Source organism: Hippocampus comes, unplaced genomic scaffold (assembly GCF_001891065.2).
Source record: "Hippocampus comes isolate QL1 unplaced genomic scaffold, H_comes_QL1_v1.1 scaffold95, whole genome shotgun sequence".
NCBI classification, from domain to species: domain Eukaryota; kingdom Metazoa; phylum Chordata; class Actinopteri; order Syngnathiformes; family Syngnathidae; genus Hippocampus; species Hippocampus comes.
In genome coordinates, this window is record NW_017805778.1 from 122745 (window position 1) to 140460 (window position 17716).

The window sequence follows — 17716 nt, forward strand, 5'->3', positions numbered from 1 at the left end:
TCAATTCGGAATTTACACCTTTGATTCCCTTCCTGCCCTTGTCTCCTGATGCACCATAGGCACCGGGACTTCCTTTGACCCCCTAGAAACAAGAACAAGGCATTACAAATGAACTGTGACAAACAATGTATGATGTTAGAATGGAACATTACATTTGATAAATAACAAAAGATTCCAAGTCACCTTTTCACCAGTCATCCCATCAAAGCCAGAAATTCCTTGACTGCCAATATATCCTGGCATCCCTTTGAACCCTGGTAGACCCTGTGCACCCGGATCCCCTTGGAAACCCTTTTCATGACTGGGCTCTCCAGGAAAGCCATGACCTCCCTCACGGCCCGGAACACCAGGAAGGCCCTTTGAGCCTGTGGAAATCCATTGTGTGAGGAAGTGAAATAAGAAAGAAAATGCAACATTTTTGGGGGGGCTGTGGCGACTATCTGATTCACCTCTTGGTCCGACGAAACCTTGATTTCCTCGGTCCCCAGGTTCTCCCTTGGTTCCTTTCATGTCGACTATCATCTGTGCAGGGATCTCTGGCTTCTCGCCAGGTGGGCCCCTTAACCCACGATCACCTGACAAACAACGATTAATCAGCAAATGAGAGTGAGTAAAAATTAGCAACAATTCTGAAATAACGGCTGAGATTGCATTTTAGAAAAGACGGGTCCTGCACCTTTTTCTCCAGTTTTGCCTGTCACTCCTTTAGGGCCAATTTGTCCTGGCAATCCAAGGTCTCCTTTTATCCCACTGACTCCTTTAACGCCTGTATTACCAGAGACGCCGCCAAAGCCAGCCATGCCAGGGGACCCTTTGTAACCTTGAAATTTGGAAGCATTGCCTCATTGAAATGCTCAAATCCTGGACATTTGGGTTAGAATATTACAGAAATGAACATCTGTGGAACTGACCTTTCATTCCTGGAGGTCCTGGTTTTCCATCTGGCCCAGGCAATCCTGCGTTACCTGGCGAGCCGTTCTCCCCAAGAACCCCATAGTTACCAGGTTCCCCTGGGAATCCTTTAATTCCAAAGAGACCCGGAGCTCCCGGATCTCCTTCTGTTCCCCTTTGACCAGTTAAACCTGGATAACAGGGTATGTTAGATACGAACAAGGATGTTTCAAAGATATGCACTCATGGATAGGGTGTCACCTGGTTGTCCGACAGCACCCTGTGGTCCTGGTGGTCCAGCATTGCCAGGATCACCAGGGTAACCATAATTGCCTGGTGGTCCAGGACTTCCTTCAAACCCTTGCGGGCCTGGAAGGCCAATGCCACCTTTGGGACCAATCATACCAGGCATGCCCCCCATTCCTGGAGCGATAGGCAGAATGCAACATCAAATAAAAACAAAACCATAAGGTCGACTGAAGTTTACACCCTCCCTTCCCAGCATTTCTGGAACTGGGAAGGGAGGAACCAACACGAAATGTCAAAGCCAAACCCCCTTCCATGCTGCCTGTCAAGCTGTTTTTTTTCTTGTCTTGTACCTGTTCTACTGTTTTGTGTGAAAGGTTATTACTGTGGATAGATGGGGCTGAGGCAACTTGCAAATCCCTCACCTATATTGTGTAGTGTCAGAGACCTTGACCTTGCTATTTTGATTCCTTCATGGGTATTAGTGCAGAAATTGTCACTATGTGATGTACCTGGATAGCCCGGTTCTCCTTGATCTCCAATGAAACCCTTGCTCCCTTGAAGCCCATACAGTCCTGGGTCACCAGGGGGTCCCTGGGATGCGCCCAATACTTCCCCGTGGACACCTTTATCCCCGGGTGCTCCCATCCTTCCGGATAGTCCAGGCGCACCTGGAGATCCAACGGACCCTTTTCTGCCCGGCACGCCCAAATCACCGCGGGGACCAGAAAAACCTATCACAAGGGACCAATGGAGTTCATAGAACAATCTGGCAGGGTAGTAAATATTAGGTTTCACAAACTGCAGAGCTATATAGCTTACCTGGTGGTCCAGGTTGCCCACCTGGGCCATAGTCTCCTCTTTCTCCTTTATCTCCCTTTAGTCCAAATAGACCTGGTAGACCCTTATCACCTGGAAGACCTAATAGTTGATGAGAGAAAATAATAGTAAATCCAGCAAACTAGTTGTCCAAAAAACCAAGACCTCTCTTGTGCTTCTGGTCTTTACCTGTGAGACCAGGTAATCCTCTGGGTCCAGGAGAACCTGGCAGTCCAGGAGGGCCTGGGAAACTCCCACAAGGACCTAAAAAGAAAGTTAAAAAAACCCCAAACAAACAAACAAACAAACAAACAAACAAAAAAAGCACAATTAACTCATGTTTTTATCATAGTTATATACTGAACAAACTGTATAGCGAGTAATATAGTGACTTTGTCTGGTGCCCAGCGTGGATTGTGTTTATAGATGCAATAGCATTATCTTTATAATAGTGACTTACACAGTTGTACTTTTATCGTCAAATTGAAAGCAATTCACTTCTGCAAAAAAAAAAAAGTCATGCACACAAGGCAAAGCACAAAGAGACTTAAAAACATCTTTATACCCGCTACCTGTTACATCCCATTGTTCTCCATCTCCTGCTGGACTACAGCCGCCTTTCAGTCGCAAGAGAGAGAGAGAGAGAGAGAGAGAGAGAGAGAGAGAGAGAGAGAGAGAGAGAGAGAGAGAGAACGAGAGAGGCATTCGGTACAAGAGTTATTCAGAAGCATAAGCATTATTTTGCAAACAAGCTCGGCCCGAGCTGGTTTGATGCTGCAGGCCCTGCAACAAAGGAGGCACTGGAGGAAAAGTAACAGTACAACAGTCAGATATACTCATCATGCGGCCTTGCTTTTAATTCTCAAGCCATAAATCCGCATTTCAAATCAATTTTTTTTTTTTTTTTTTTGCAAAAAGCATTGAAAAGAGCTTATTTGAGGATTAAAATAAGTGTTAAGACTTTGTAAAAAGAAAATTAGATGAAGCATCAAATGAAACAGTGGAGCGTATGTGTCATTGACTCAATTGGATGCCTCTTACCTGGGCTACCGGGTGTTCCTGCAACTCCAGGATAACCATCAAGACCGTCATCACCAGGTAAACCGGGCTGCCCTTTGAGACCCTCAAGCTCCGCCCCTGGCTCTCCTCTAAGTCCAGGTGCACCAGCCTGACCTGGTACACCAGAGAAACCTTTTTCTCCTTTCTCTCCTTTGGAATCGTCTCCCTTTTGACATAAACAACACCTGGTATCACCATCCTACGGAGATGATTGAAGACTACTTTGGGAATGGATGGATACTGGACTCACTGGAAGACCGCGACTGCCAGGGAACCCAGGCAGACCGACTCTGCCCGGCAATCCTTGTTTTCCGAGTTCACCATCTTGCCCTGAAATCCCAGGGTCTCCACGATAGCCTGCGGACATTATACTGCATCCACATAAAGGAATACACCGGACAACAATGTAACCCTTTCATACACCCTGTAACCTGATCACATGATAAGCTGTTTTTAGATCAGTTTTGGATTCCAAAATGAATTCAAAACAGCTGTCAGACCTAACTCAATAACAATTGTGTTCCCCAGTGATATTGACACAGTGTCGATTGTGTGGGTCTGATTGCTGATTAATCATGTCTTAAATCCATTGAGATGCAATTATTACTCGCCTAAAACTCTTAGCAATTCTATGGATTTACTCTCATCCACTTTACTCTTGAAAGAAGAGGGACATGAATCTGCTGTGGGAAATTGAGCGACATGTACGAAGACCTCCGCTACGGCATTGAAACAGGAGGGCAGAACATTTCATTCTTGAAATATTTTCAACCTCATTCCTTCATTCAACAATCTATTCGCTATTATATTCAGCGCGGCTCTTCATCCTGTTATGGCCATTGCAATCTAAAAGCGAAGCACACCTTTTAGTGTCGCCACAGCTGTGTCTCCTTTTCTGCCTCTTGGACCTGGCTCACCAATGAGCCCCGCAGTTCCCTGCAAGAAGACATCATCATGGAAAGTGAGCAGTCACTTGAACCATGTCGGATTTCTCTTACTGGCAATCCATCCACTCCCGCGGGGCCCTGGTCTCCAGTGTCCCCTTCCCGTCCAAACTCTCCAGTCATCCCAGGGTCTCCAGCATCACCAACGGGCCCGGCTGGCCCCCGTGGAGAGTTGTTCACGGTGCATTCACATTGCCCGTGATCCCCTAAAAAGACAGAAACAGCAGATTCACCGTAACTTCAAAAAACAACAACCCCCCACCCCTTCTTTTTTTTTTTTTTTTTATTTTGCAAAAATAGTACCTTTGACTCCTTTGAAACCTGCATTTCCAGGCCTTCCTCTACCACCAGGAGACCCCTTGAAGAAATCTCCCCCTTGATATGTCAGGCGGAAACATTGGACTCTTACTGTCCCAACCCATGGTTGTGATCCATGATGATGATCCTTTCCAGTCATCCCAGGGTCTCCAGCATCACCAACGGGCCCGGCTGGCCCCCGTGGAGAGTTGTTCACGGTGCATTCACATTGCCCGTGATCCCCTAAAAAGACAGAAACAGCAGATTCACCGTAACTTCAAAAAACAACAACCCCCCACCCCTTCTTTTTTTTTTTTTTTTATTTTGCAAAAATAGTACCTTTGACTCCTTTGAAACCTGCATTTCCAGGCCTTCCTCTACCACCAGGAGACCCCTTGAAGAAATCTCCCCCTTGATATGTCAGGCGGAAACATTGGACTCTTACTGTCCCAACCCATGGTTGTGATCCATGATGATGATCCTTTACTCACATGATCCTTTGGGCCCTGGGGGACCTCGAGAACCTGGGCGACCAGGGTTGCCTGGCAGTCCTGCACTGACAGCAGGACTTCCCTGCTCCCCCTGTTGGCCCTTCTCTCCTGGCTCCCCCTTTCTTCCAAATGGACCGGCGTAATCAAACACTGAAAGAGTTAAAACAGTACGTTGAACTTTTGATCCTCGATGACGTTTTTATTTATTTATTTATTTATTTTTTCCAACTGGGCAACAACTTCGGTTGTGATTTATTTGAGGAAATAGGACATATCCATAACAAGTTTGTTGTGACTCATTTGATAAGCAGTATTGTCATCATTTTTTGTTTTTCACCGGGAACCCAAACCTTGTTGCTGTGTGTACGAAGCGGTACGTCCTGGTGGCCCGGGAATGCCTTGATCTCCTATCGGTCCCCTCTCACCTTGGGGACCTTGCTCACCAGGTGGACCAAGGGCACCAGCTTTGAAGGTTAAAAAACAAACAACGACAAATCCACTTTCATTATTGGCATCTGGGCTTTTTATTTTTTTTTTTAATAAGTCATCATTACATTGGCTGCTCTAAATGAATTACAAATGTCCAAAAAAACATGGTGACTTCTTGATTTGTTAATTATCTCTTTGAAATCTATTTTCATACCTGATGAGGACCAGGGCCATGATCCAGATGAAATCAATTCCCCGGCTTCGCCTAGCACTCCCTGAAATACAAAATTAGCACAATTCATGTATTCTTCACACACAAAAAAACTGTTTTGGTGTGTTTTAAGGATAGCCATACTATTAAGCACATTAACTGATCAGTAAAAAGTTAGTGGGGGAAATTGAGGTGCCGTCTCTTACTTGGCTGCCACTAGCATGTGTGTTGTTGATTCAATCCTACTAGTTTGTGGCCTGAAAAATATCTTTCCTCTGTATTTTTTTTTGCCCATTTTCTAAAGTTAACAATTACTCTTTCTGGTTTGCACAACTCATCAATTCTTGATCTTCTCCAGTTATGGTCTGTCAAAGTAATTTTATTCAATGCCTTAGCGTGTCTCCAACGGATGCTCCCTCATTAACACATAGCTTCATTCTAGCAGCAAAATTTTGTCATGGATGATTTTCGTTTTATTTTACACACAAAAAATTGAAAATTTGTGATTGAAGATTTTTGCAAATTTTGAATGATGTCACTTTGATTCATGTTGAATTTCACAATCAAAATGAAAATATTCACCTTTGGACCCTGTCTGCCTATTGGTCCTTGGTCCCCCGCATCTCCCTGAAAGGGAGACTCGTTAATGACATTATATTAGACTACCTCATCATTGAGTGTTGATGTGCCATACAAGCGTACCCTTGGTCCAGGCCTCCCAGGTGCACCAGGTAGACCCTACAAATGAGTCCAATGATGAGGATAAAATGAAACTCTGGCCTGCAAGAAATCTGACTTGAAGATACAGAAAATTTCTCACGCGTGATCCGGGGAAGCCTGTAATTCCCGTTTCGCCTTTGTTGTCAGCCTGTAATCAAGCAACAATAACACTGCCTTGATGTAGAAAGTAATGAAATAAGAGGAATAAAGTGGAAGGCGCAGCGGCGAATACCGACCAGATCTCCTGCTTCTCCTTTCAAGCCCTTAGGTCCAGGAGCGCCCTGAAATGATGTGGATATTTTAACACCTTCCAATCAAGACACATTTCTTTCAGGCAAAGGAATGACACTGGAGCAAATGTACCCACCAAGGGTCCGAAAGGGGGCTGACTGTGGGGATAAGTGGAGTTTCCTGGGAGTCCTGGGGGTCCAATATCACCCTGTGGTGCAAGAACGATGACACACACACACACACACACACACACACACACACACACACACACACACACACACACACAAAGAATACGAAATTGATCGACCATATTTACTCAATCAGACATCTAATGGATAGGAGCCTTCGCCGAACCTGGTCGCCCTTCATCCCCTTTAGTACATTTGTCACGGCCTGTGCAGAAAACAAATCGTGCCAATGAAGCAAATTGAGTGACAGAGGTCTTCCACATGCAAAATTAACAACTGAGTCCGAGTTACCTTTGGTCCACGAGGACCCGGTACCCCCGGTGGACCCTAGAAGAAGACATAAACAGCAACATTTTAGCCCTGACATGTAAGAAGTCTTAAAAATGAACACAATCTGAAATATACAAAAGTACATGCATTTTATTGTGAACATATTTATCATTTTTTATATTGTTATACCTTTGGTCCTGGGATCCCTGGGTTTCCCTGCCATCCTCGGTTACCAGGGGGTCCCTGTTAAATGTCACATCAACAGTCAATAGGTAAGTATACAACTGGTTTCACGACAATATAGAGCAGACCTGGGCAAACCCCATCCAGTGGGTCACATCTGGCCCAACACCCGTCTCCGGCTGGCCCTCGCAGCCTTTATGAAATCAAAACCTTTAATATGTGTGCTCTTATTTAGAAAGTGGTGCATTTGTTTAGTTGTGGACGGTACAAGCGAGGCAGCGAGTAGGTGGCGCAACTCTGCTGTGCTGCCAGCTTTGCAACATTTCTGCAAATTTTTTGTGACTTTTTGTACTCTCTTGTGACTATATTTCAGAAAAGGGAGAGCAAAAAAGTGCCAACAGTTATCTTCCTACCTTTCTGTACATATCTATCTATCTAGCTAGCTAGATAGCTCGTCAGGATGGTGTATCAATTTCTTAGTATCGAATAACAAGACACTCACAACTATCAGTTGGATATCACCTCCACTCATAAAGTCATTACCGGTAGTTAAATGATGTCAACAAAATCAGACCACTTTGGTTCTATCTAATATGATTTTTGAGAGACCACTGCGCCCAAGGAAAAACAACCAATCAGGGGCAGAAGGCGTGACCGACGAGATGCTAATCATTCGTGCGGAGACTTGTGGATACACGTGTGGTGGGCACACTCCTGCAGCCTCGCGCTGACCAGGTAGCTTGGGCTTCAGGAACTTTGCTGAAACTCTGCTGGAAAATCCACCTCAGGAAAACTTAGTGTTCACCCTTTGTTTGCTAACAACTGGGCATAAGGATGGCAGAAGCGGAGCGAAGGGCTCTCAGGCAGATGAGGATTCGAAAGCCCCACGAAATTAGTAAAATTCCCACTCAACAGTGTCGAACATGTTTACCTACCTGCCTTTTGTACATTCTGATGATAAAAATGTCAAACTGCTAAAATTCAGTGTTACAGTAGGACTCCATTATGAATGTGTGGTTTTGTTCAGGACACTGGCGGCCTGGGTGGTATTCAAATCTTGCTTGACATTTTCAAATTTAAAACTCCCCGGTAGAATATGTGAAATATGAAATATCTTCATGCATCAATACAAATCCAACAATCGTGTCTTACAAATAGTCCATTGGCTCCTGGTGTTCCTGCGTCTCCCTGTGGAGAGATGATCAAAATATTCATATGCTCTGACTGCAGCAAAATGCGGGTGGAATGTCAACATCAAACAAATGCTTCATGTGATATATTCTTCACCCTGAATCTCTGCATGTACACGGTCACATCCAAGGTGTCGCCCTTCTCCCCCTTCCTGCCCACTTGTCCCTGAGAGGAAACACAAAATCAGGTACCGAAAGTACAACTTGCATGTTACTATCAAAACCTTATTGTAGGACGCTTACAGGAAAACCAGCTGCCCCTTTACGTCCGATTTGACCTGGGATGCCAGAATCGCCGGCTGTCCCGTTACAGCCATCTGCACCGGCCTTTCCTCTGGGTCCCGCTTGTCCTGGGTGGCCCTAAAGAGAGGGATAACCAATTCACTGTGTTTCTATTTTAAAATGTGTCCACAAAAGAAGTTACTTACGGGAATTCCATCATTTCCAGCGAAGCCAGGTACGCCTGTCATTCCCTGCGGACAAATGATTTAGTATGCAACAAGAGTATATGTAGTATATATTTTTTTCTTTTTCCAAAAAAATTACATATCAACAATTTACCATATTTCCTTTGGGTCCAATGTTGCCATGCCGTCCAGTGTCACCTTTGTGCCCCTTTGGCCCTTGGATGCCTGGTTCTCCTGGACTCCCCGGGGGTCCCGTGATGCCTTGGGGACCAACGGGCCCATGTTGACCCTGATGTTGAAGGAAAGAGTAAAGAAAAACAAGCGTGAATAATTTCAATGTCCAGGATTAGAACAGACTGGAATTACATAGTCAAATCTTTCAGCATTTTTTTTGGTTTAATGACAGCTAAATTTAAACAAACAAACAAACCCCCCCCCCAAAAAATGAGGAAATAGCAGTCTATAATATTGTGAAACTTATAGTAATACAGTATACAGTAGTAGTAATTGTGTGTGAGATTTGGCCACCAGGCGGCGATATAATACAGCCATGCAGGTAAACAAAGAAGACTTCCACTCAACAATTTTGTGTCTGTGTCCAAAGTCACGGAATGTGTTCTTCAAAGGCCGCATTTTTCGGCTGCATGACATCATTTCAGCACGACTCAATCGCGCGTGGTTTCCGAATTCTACAAAGACAATTCACAGGCTGGGTCCTTCGACGCCTTCAACGGCTCTAGTTGATTTTCATTTTATTTTCATCCATACATACAATTTTATTTCATGTATTTTATTTCAAATGCAATGAAGTCAGAATCATTTTATTAATGACAGAATAATCACTCGTTTTAGCAACTTTGAGAGATGACCTCATGTGCACTGTCTTGGAGCTCTTTCAGCATTTAAAGCTCTTTACATCCATCTAGTGGCCAACTTCTGTTACTACAGCAGTCACATGCCGCTCATAGAGGACTTGTTTGTAGAGCAAAAATAGCCATTCGAAGTCAAGAAAGACAAATACAAAGATTAAAAAAAGAACAACATTCTTGTTTACATTCCTCTGTTTGTGCCTGTGCTGGCGGCGATGGTGTTGGTCTGAGACGTGGGTTGAAGTGTTGGACTCTGGAGACAGGAATGACTTTGCAAATGATTGCGAAACTTGTGGTCGGTGATATCATGGGAAACGACGTTGTTTGTTTGGTCTGACAGTCCGAAAGATCAGCCAGCGACGACCGCTGAGGTCAGGGGGCCTGAACGTGTTCTTGTGAGAACCAACAAAAACACCCACGGACAAATAGTTTGGGAGCTTGATGAGCAGGACTCCAGCCCAGTGTGTGTGTGTGTGTGTGTGTGTCACAGATTGTCACCATCTTCATTTTATATTTGTTTATGATTTGTGCACATCAGTGGTGGCAAGTCATGAAGTACAAATACTCATTCCTGTATTTAGGGATTATTTTTTTCTTCTCGATATCACTCTTATAACGTTCGAACACATTTTTACTTTTACGACCTACATTTGAAAACAAAAATATACTTTGTACTTTCTTCTCAAAATGGTGAGTCAAAATAAACTGACAATATTGTTGCCCAAGTGGAAACACCCGCTTAGAATTTCCATATGGCCCTGTTCAAAATTAATCAAACACATTTAAACTAGTATTAAAATTGAGTCGGGAATTTGGTGAGGCTCAACAAAACTTGAAATGTTCTATTCATCGTTTTCGGATTATTTTGTTTTCTAGCAGAAGCCTGAATGTTTTGTGCGAACACTGACTGCTATTTCAAATTGTTTATGATTCCCTCCACCTTGACAATGGCCACAGTTCAAGATGAAGTCAAATAACCCAAAGCATGGTGCTGCCACAGCTAATCCTTTGGTGCAGGGGTGCGAATACCAGTTCACGATCGACCAGTAGGTCGAGGACTGGTCCCAAGTCGATCCGATCGAGGGAAAAATAACAACAACCCAAAACATTTTGTGTCTGTGTGTGTGTTATTTATATTATATATTTTTATGTTGGTACACTATGCACCCTGAGCATTCTATTCGTCTCACTTTCACGAAAAGTATTTTGAAAAACAACTTTAAAAAACAGGTCACCTTTAACCTACGGCGGCGCGTGAGTTTGCATCAGCGGAAGTTGTTTGCGGTCAGTAGTCTGGAATTGCAGCTTCAACCCAGAGCTGCATCTTTTCTTGTTATTATTATTCTCATTAAGAGTTTGTTTCATTTACAATTCAGCGAGGACATTGGCAAAGAATGGGAATATGGAGTGCCGGGAAAAGAATTTTAAAACCGTACACGTGAGCTTGGATCGTCAACGCGCTGCGAAGTGCGTCCCTTGCCTCCGTGTCACGTCTCCACTCAGGTAGGCAGTAATTTGCTTTCACAAACTTTTGTGTCTACTTCGTTTTTCTGTTTGATTCATCTTAGGGGCTGTTATGGCTTTTGCTCAGTGAGTGCGTGTGGTAACGGGTCGATAAATATGCCAATCTGAACACAGTTTTAAATCATTTGCTTGAAAAAAAATCATTTCCACCCAGATTTCATTTAATTATCAAAAAATGACTAAATACTCAGATGACTGAATTCTATTGTATATGTGCGCGTGCGTTTGTTTGTGTGCGTCAAGAGAAGTTGTGTCTTTGCCCGGCATTTCGAATGTTTGTGTTTTGTCTCGCATCAATCTGGGCCGTGCAGCTGTTCAGACAAGACCAACACTATTTTCCCCAAACAAATTCAACCAAAATCCGTCGTAAGGGGGCGCCATAATAACACGGATTCCAAGTCATGCACAGACCCGCACCTCTCAATTTAAAGAAGAAATCTGTGGAAGTGGCCATAAAATCCATCCACCCAAATAGCCTCATTAGGGACAGTTTCGAGTCTTCAATTAACTTAACATGCATGTTTTTGGAGTGTGGAGAGAAGCTTCTCCATGCAAGCATTAGGAGAACATCCATGTATGATCATAAAATATCCAAGAAAAATTCTTATTCTTCTTATCTGGTTTTATCTTCCGTAAAGTGGATGAAATGTGAGTGTAGATGTGCTAAACCTTCTCTACAGCAGAACTGGACAAATTACAGGCAAGATTAGGATCAGACCGTTATGAGGGCGGTCAATGTGTAAAGAAACAGATGTGTCTACCTATTGTTGTATTGCAAAAGTCCCTTCACAAGATGACGCGTGACGCACCACCACACTCGGATGCATTCATAGATTCAATCAAAACCCTGATTGAGATTTTGTGAGATTAGTCATTTCATGGAGACTTTTGGCGCGGTCAGAGTACAAAGTAATACATTTGCTCCGATTTATGCAGGAGGCGTCGGGTGAGTTGGACTTTTATAATTCGATTGTGTTTGTCTTCGCAACAACTTCATTAAAAAAGAAATAAAAATAAAATAAATCAATGACCGTTTGCCAATAAGCATGGAGAGGAAGTGATTTCCCACAGTTTGTACTTGAACTCACACAACAATGGCGGTGCCCATCGTGAATGCAAAATGTCAATTCAAGTATTGATGACAACAAGAAAGATGCACGTGGAGATGACCATTGGCCTTGTTGGAGCTGACTTCACTTTAGAACACTCCACATTCTTTCGAATCGCTCTGCTGTCACCTCGTTTCCTTCATTCTTCGTCCTCGGCTCGCCATTGTTATCTGCCCCTCACTGGTTCCATCCAGCATTTCCTGCCTTCCTCTCCCTCAACTCTCTTTCTAAATCGCCGTCAAAGTCTACTTCCCCTCATTCGGACGCCAAGGGGGACAATCGCTTGACAAGGAGAGCGGATAACAAATAGACGACATCCTGCTGTTGTCTGTGCTCGCTAACGCCGAACCGAAACAAGTTCATGGCGGTCGAGCGTAACCTCGACATTTGAATCCTCCAAATGTCTTACGAGTTGACCCAAAATATTTGGGGGCACAACACACATCAAAGGAGCACTTTTCCTCTTTTCCGATGGAAGTCAGCGAAGACCTTAAGAGTGATCAGTGCTTCCCAATCCGCTCAGAAAACGGTCAGGACTGATAATCGTAAAAGCTGCTCGATAATTCTGATTGCAGGCATCAAGACTCACAAGTCATTCACCGCAAGAACAATGACAAGATGTAGAATTTGAAGTTCTTCTCCTATTTCCTCTTCTACAACTATTCTGTCGGCAATGAAAGCTCCGTGGCACCACGAGTAATACCACAACAGGGGGGGTCTCAAACTCCGTTCCTCGAGGGCCACTTCCCTGCATGTTTTCCATCTCTCCATGCTGCAACCCACCTGATTCAACAAAGAAAAGCTTTGTAAAAACACAATGATTGCACAATTAGACCAGAATTAATTCATTAAGCAACAGACAAAAAAAAAAAAAAAAAAAGTTTGCCAATAAGCATGGAGAGGAAGTGATTTCCCACAGTTTGTACTTGAACTCACACAACAATGGCGGTGCCCATCGTGAATGCAAAATGTCAATTCAAGTATTGATGACAACAAGAAAGATGCACGTGGAGATGACCATTGGCCTTGTTGGAGCTGACTTCACTTTAGAACACTCCACATTCTTTCGAATCGCTCTGCTGTCACCTCGTTTCCTTCATTCTTCGTCCTCGGCTCGCCATTGTTATCTGCCCCTCACTGGTTCCATCCAGCATTTCCTGCCTTCCTCTCCCTCAACTCTCTTTCTAAATCGCCGTCAAAGTCTACTTCCCCTCATTCGGACGCCAAGGGGGACAATCGCTTGACAAGGAGAGCGGATAACAAATAGACGACATCCTGCTGTTGTCTGTGCTCGCTAACGCCGAACCGAAACAAGTTCATGGCGGTCGAGCGTAACCTCGACATTTGAATCCTCCAAATGTCTTACGAGTTGACCCAAAATATTTGGGGGCACAACACACATCAAAGGAGCACTTTTCCTCTTTTCCGATGGAAGTCAGCGAAGACCTTAAGAGTGATCAGTGCTTCCCAATCCGCTCAGAAAACGGTCAGGACTGATAATCGTAAAAGCTGCTCGATAATTCTGATTGCAGGCATCAAGACTCACAAGTCATTCACCGCAAGAACAATGACAAGATGTAGAATTTGAAGTTCTTCTCCTATTTCCTCTTCTACAACTATTCTGTCGGCAATGAAAGCTCCGTGGCACCACGAGTAATACCACAACAGGGGGGGTCTCAAACTCCGTTCCTCGAGGGCCACTTCCCTGCATGTTTTCCATCTCTCCATGCTGCAACCCACCTGATTCAACAAAGAAAAGCTTTGTAAAAACACAATGATTGCACAATTAGACCAGAATTAATTCATTAAGCAACAGACATGAACGGAGCAATAAAACTCAAGTTTCCCAGGAAGGTCTGGTAACTGGCGTCTGCTTTTTATCCATTCACTTCTCACCTCATTTGGACAGCATAAAATGCCACACACACACACACACACACACACACGCACGCACCAGCCAATGACGCTGAGGTGTGCAGTGATGGGACGCCGATACTGAAAATGTCCTTCGGGAAGCCAGCAACAGATAAGACGTCGGTTATTTCGCCTTCAAAGATGAACATCGGGCAGCTGGAATCATGCGGGGCAAGGGTTTCTTTTTCGGAATAATGTCCTTCAGTTGAACGTGACACGCAAGAGTGCCGATAGATGAGAAGAAACGGAACCTCTGACCCGAACGTGAAAATACCCAAAACCTGCGCAAAGGACATGTGGTCTAACACGTACTTGAACAAGCCACTTCATTAGGGACCCCTGAATGTTGCCTATTGAAACCCGATAAATCACAAAAGCTGTCTGAAAAAGGCTGACTTCACAAAGATAATAATGCTCACTTTTGATTGAGAAATTAATCGGATTTAGTATTGTGGTTGTTGAAAGGGAAAAATGGGGATCAAAACCTCTTCACTCGGAGTACATGAGGCTCTCATTTGTGTAAAATGTGGGCGGGTGAATAAAAGTTGATTGTCATCATTACTCTGTTTAGAAGGGAACCAAATGCAGTCGAAAACGTACCCTATGAAATATACCGTGTACTACTGAAAAATAATATTGAGCAACGCGTTACTCTGTAAAGACGATTCCATCCCACAACAGCGCAAATGCCCCGTTAACACCCAATCCTACCTGTGCGGTCGAGCAAAATACCCCGAAAATGAACTCCGCCCATGTTTGACTGCACTTTGCCCTTCATCTCTGCTTAAATGTACTGAACTCCTGTTTCCATGCCAGTGTTGTATTGAGCAGAATAATGCTTCCCATCGCAAAGGATGTAGCTCAAGTTTGCTGAGCTGATGTCACGTTGTGCTTCTTGAGGCAGCAAAGAAAGCAAGACGTCCAATATAGGCTGTAATTCGCTTTCTCATATTACTCACACAACTCAAAGTGGACATGCAGTTTCTGAGAAACCTCTGAGAATCTGACCAAAAACTGCCCCCCCCCGCATCGTCTTTTGTGCTTTTTTGTTTGCATTTTTGCTATTCTTAAATTGCACATCTATTAGTCGTGCCGTATGACGCCGTAAATTTAATCTGGGCCAGGGAACTGTCTCCCGGGGTGTACGTTTTGGGACAGGCCCAATAAGAGCAGGATGGGAAATACACGGCCTTGCGTTCCGACCTCTGACGTCCAAGAGAAATAAAAATGAACCCATAAACAACTGTCCGGAAGCACGCTTAGTTGGAAAAAAAAAGAGAAACGAAAATTAGGACAATTCAGCATTTCACAATCAGCACTTGACCACTTGCAAATTTTTCACCTGCTACTTTAAATGTTGTTATTATGATATAGGCATTGTATAATCTTTTTTTTAATGAAAACAAGGAGACAGAAAATACTTCGCTCATCTTTTGATACTTGCAAAATTGACCTCTTGCGCCAACCTGCTGACCTTTGGTGAAATGGTGTCCATGATCACGACCCCCATTTTGGAATGTACTGTGAGAGTTGACAGAAATCGTTTTGAAGCTATACGAAAAAAAAAAATTGGAGGGGTACATGGTTCTAACAAACCGTTACGCCAAAAATGATTAAAGATAGCAAGTTCCCTCGAAAATGTTTTCGGGTCCGGGATAAGAGGAACGTGAACATCCTGTGTTGTAGTTTTGATTAAAACAGTTGCAAAATGCAAATTCCTTTGGTGCTACTATTGTACATTTTTATATGACTTTAGTTTTTTTTTGCCTTTTTGTTTGTACCTCATTTTTATTTTGAAGGTGTATTTGTAAAACAGAGTACTTTTGTTTTCTTTTCTTTCTTTTTTTGTCATTATTTGTTTGAATGTCCTTACATTTGGCAACAGCCAAAGTTATCTATCTATCTATCTATCTATCTATCTATCTATCTATCTATCTATCTATCTATCTATCTATCTATCTAGCTAGCTAGCTAGCTAGCTAGCTAGCTAGCTTCAGAAAACAAGTAAGCCGTGATTGTTCGTTACCTCAGCACTGAGTCGCTGTGATGTCATTTTCAGTGGACAGAAAATGGCAACATGGCCGCCCTGTGAGATGGCTAAAAAAGGGTGGATTTTGCCGCTTAACTCGTATCCTTAAACACGATATTAATCAGAATTACGTGTTTTACCTAATGGAGGCACATGAGACTTTACTTTAAAGAATGTTTGGGGAGTTGACTTCCCCTTTGACAAGCTAGCAGCCGATTGAGAACGTGGAATAGTCATGAGCATTCTCATAATGGGCAGAATTGAACTTTAGGGAGAAAATTCTCCTGAAGGAATTTTAGTCCCCTGCGACAAATCCGCAACCCCATTTACAAGTTTGTATTGGACGCAACTTTTGTAAACTCATTTCCTGAAGATCTCCGTTTGCGCAATGTCTATGGGGGCTCAGCTTCACCGGTGGGGGGTTGCAACGGACGCCCCAAGGAAAACTCAGGCAGGGTAAATAAACATCCGCAGATGATGTTTGAATATCTATAAGAGTGTGTTTGTATCAGGGGTGGGGATGCGGGGCTTCTCCATGCCCCCCCATGGCTGAAGCAAATTGTCGATGACCCCGTTGGATAGGCACAGACTTCAAATCTACATCGGCGGGGCAGGGAAGGACACATTTGAGAGGCGGTCGCATACTTTTGGAGTCTGTGACGACTTTTTGTCCCTTGTTTTGTTTCTCACCAATCCCCGCTGACAAGAGTTGGCTCCTTTGAGCCCTGTTTGCATGAGAATCCTCATTTGCGCCAAGTATCCGCATGCATCCAAATTACTGACCATGGCGGCTGCACTGGACTCGAGGGGCAGATCCAAGAATTGCTCGGACTTCCCGCTATCCTCCCAGGCTTCTCCACGCCCGGACACCTGCGCTCTTGCCTCAGGTCTGAGGAATGAGACGTCTGCGGGCCCAAAGCACGCGTGTGTCGAAACAGGACGCAGCTGCGGCGTCGGCGCGTGGGAAAAAATATATAATGGCGCGCCGTCCCGAATGAGGTGTTGCCCAAAACGTGTCGATATAGTGTGTCTGCATGATGTCGGATTGTGTTTATGTGTCATGTAATCCATCATGGGTGTGTGGCCTTTTCGCTCCCACAGTTATATTGTAACGTCGTGACTGATTCTTTGGGGCGCACTAATTTTTTAGGGAGTTTTTACGTACCTCTTGCATTGAAGGATTGGGGAATCTTTACCCCGGGACAGCACAAAAGGGCTTGACATATCGTTTTTGTCGTGAGCAGCATTCTGAAAAACGGTCCATTAAATTTCCTTGCAGTTTGAATTAAAAACGCAGACACTTATTGATATCGTATCTGCCTGAGGTGCAACTCCGTTATGACACTGTTGACATTTTGACATGATGTAAGTCGTGTCAATCAGGTCTTCAGCAGAGGTTGTTATCGCTTTGGGTTTTTCCTTTTAGTTAGTTTTTATTTCATATTTGGCTTTTGTTTTTCAACCCTTTCAGGGACAGCGTAGCTTTAATCTTTTTAGAGTTTAAAAAAATAATTTTTTTTCAAAAATACCTTTTTTAAAGTTGAGTTTTCATTAGCTTTATTTATTTATTTTTTTTATAAGGGTTCTTTTGTGAAGTGCAAGACAAAAAAAACCCAAATGACTGTTTGACCTTGGTTTATAATTAAATGACAAAGGTGACAACAAAATACATTTTCACTATAACTATGCAGCGGT

General features: G+C 43.7%; 1 protein-coding gene across 1 annotated transcript in view; it reads right to left on the reverse strand.

The window, feature by feature from the left end:
* The window catches only part of col4a2 (collagen, type IV, alpha 2), a 49352-nt gene that overhangs the window by 6289 nt on the left and 25347 nt on the right, over positions 1–17716 (reverse strand). The window contains exons 6-37 of the mRNA XM_019884677.1: positions 8731–8865; positions 8598–8642; positions 8413–8529; positions 8267–8335; positions 8132–8167; positions 6986–7039; positions 6818–6853; positions 6693–6731; positions 6475–6546; positions 6344–6388; positions 6208–6255; positions 6090–6125; positions 5970–6014; positions 5391–5451; positions 5098–5211; positions 4748–4897; positions 4596–4667; positions 4423–4499; positions 4014–4088; positions 3879–3951; positions 3266–3372; positions 2998–3181; positions 2529–2573; positions 2146–2220; positions 1960–2058; positions 1650–1871; positions 1153–1314; positions 912–1082; positions 677–820; positions 450–575; positions 184–365; positions 19–82 (exon numbers count right to left, since the gene is read on the reverse strand). Coding sequence (XP_019740236.1) covers positions 19–82; positions 184–365; positions 450–575; positions 677–820; positions 912–1082; positions 1153–1314; positions 1650–1871; positions 1960–2058; positions 2146–2220; positions 2529–2573; positions 2998–3181; positions 3266–3372; positions 3879–3951; positions 4014–4088; positions 4423–4499; positions 4596–4667; positions 4748–4897; positions 5098–5211; positions 5391–5451; positions 5970–6014; positions 6090–6125; positions 6208–6255; positions 6344–6388; positions 6475–6546; positions 6693–6731; positions 6818–6853; positions 6986–7039; positions 8132–8167; positions 8267–8335; positions 8413–8529; positions 8598–8642; positions 8731–8865 — 2980 coding nt within the window. The remainder of the gene's footprint in view (positions 1–18; positions 83–183; positions 366–449; positions 576–676; positions 821–911; positions 1083–1152; positions 1315–1649; positions 1872–1959; positions 2059–2145; positions 2221–2528; positions 2574–2997; positions 3182–3265; positions 3373–3878; positions 3952–4013; positions 4089–4422; positions 4500–4595; positions 4668–4747; positions 4898–5097; positions 5212–5390; positions 5452–5969; positions 6015–6089; positions 6126–6207; positions 6256–6343; positions 6389–6474; positions 6547–6692; positions 6732–6817; positions 6854–6985; positions 7040–8131; positions 8168–8266; positions 8336–8412; positions 8530–8597; positions 8643–8730; positions 8866–17716) is intronic.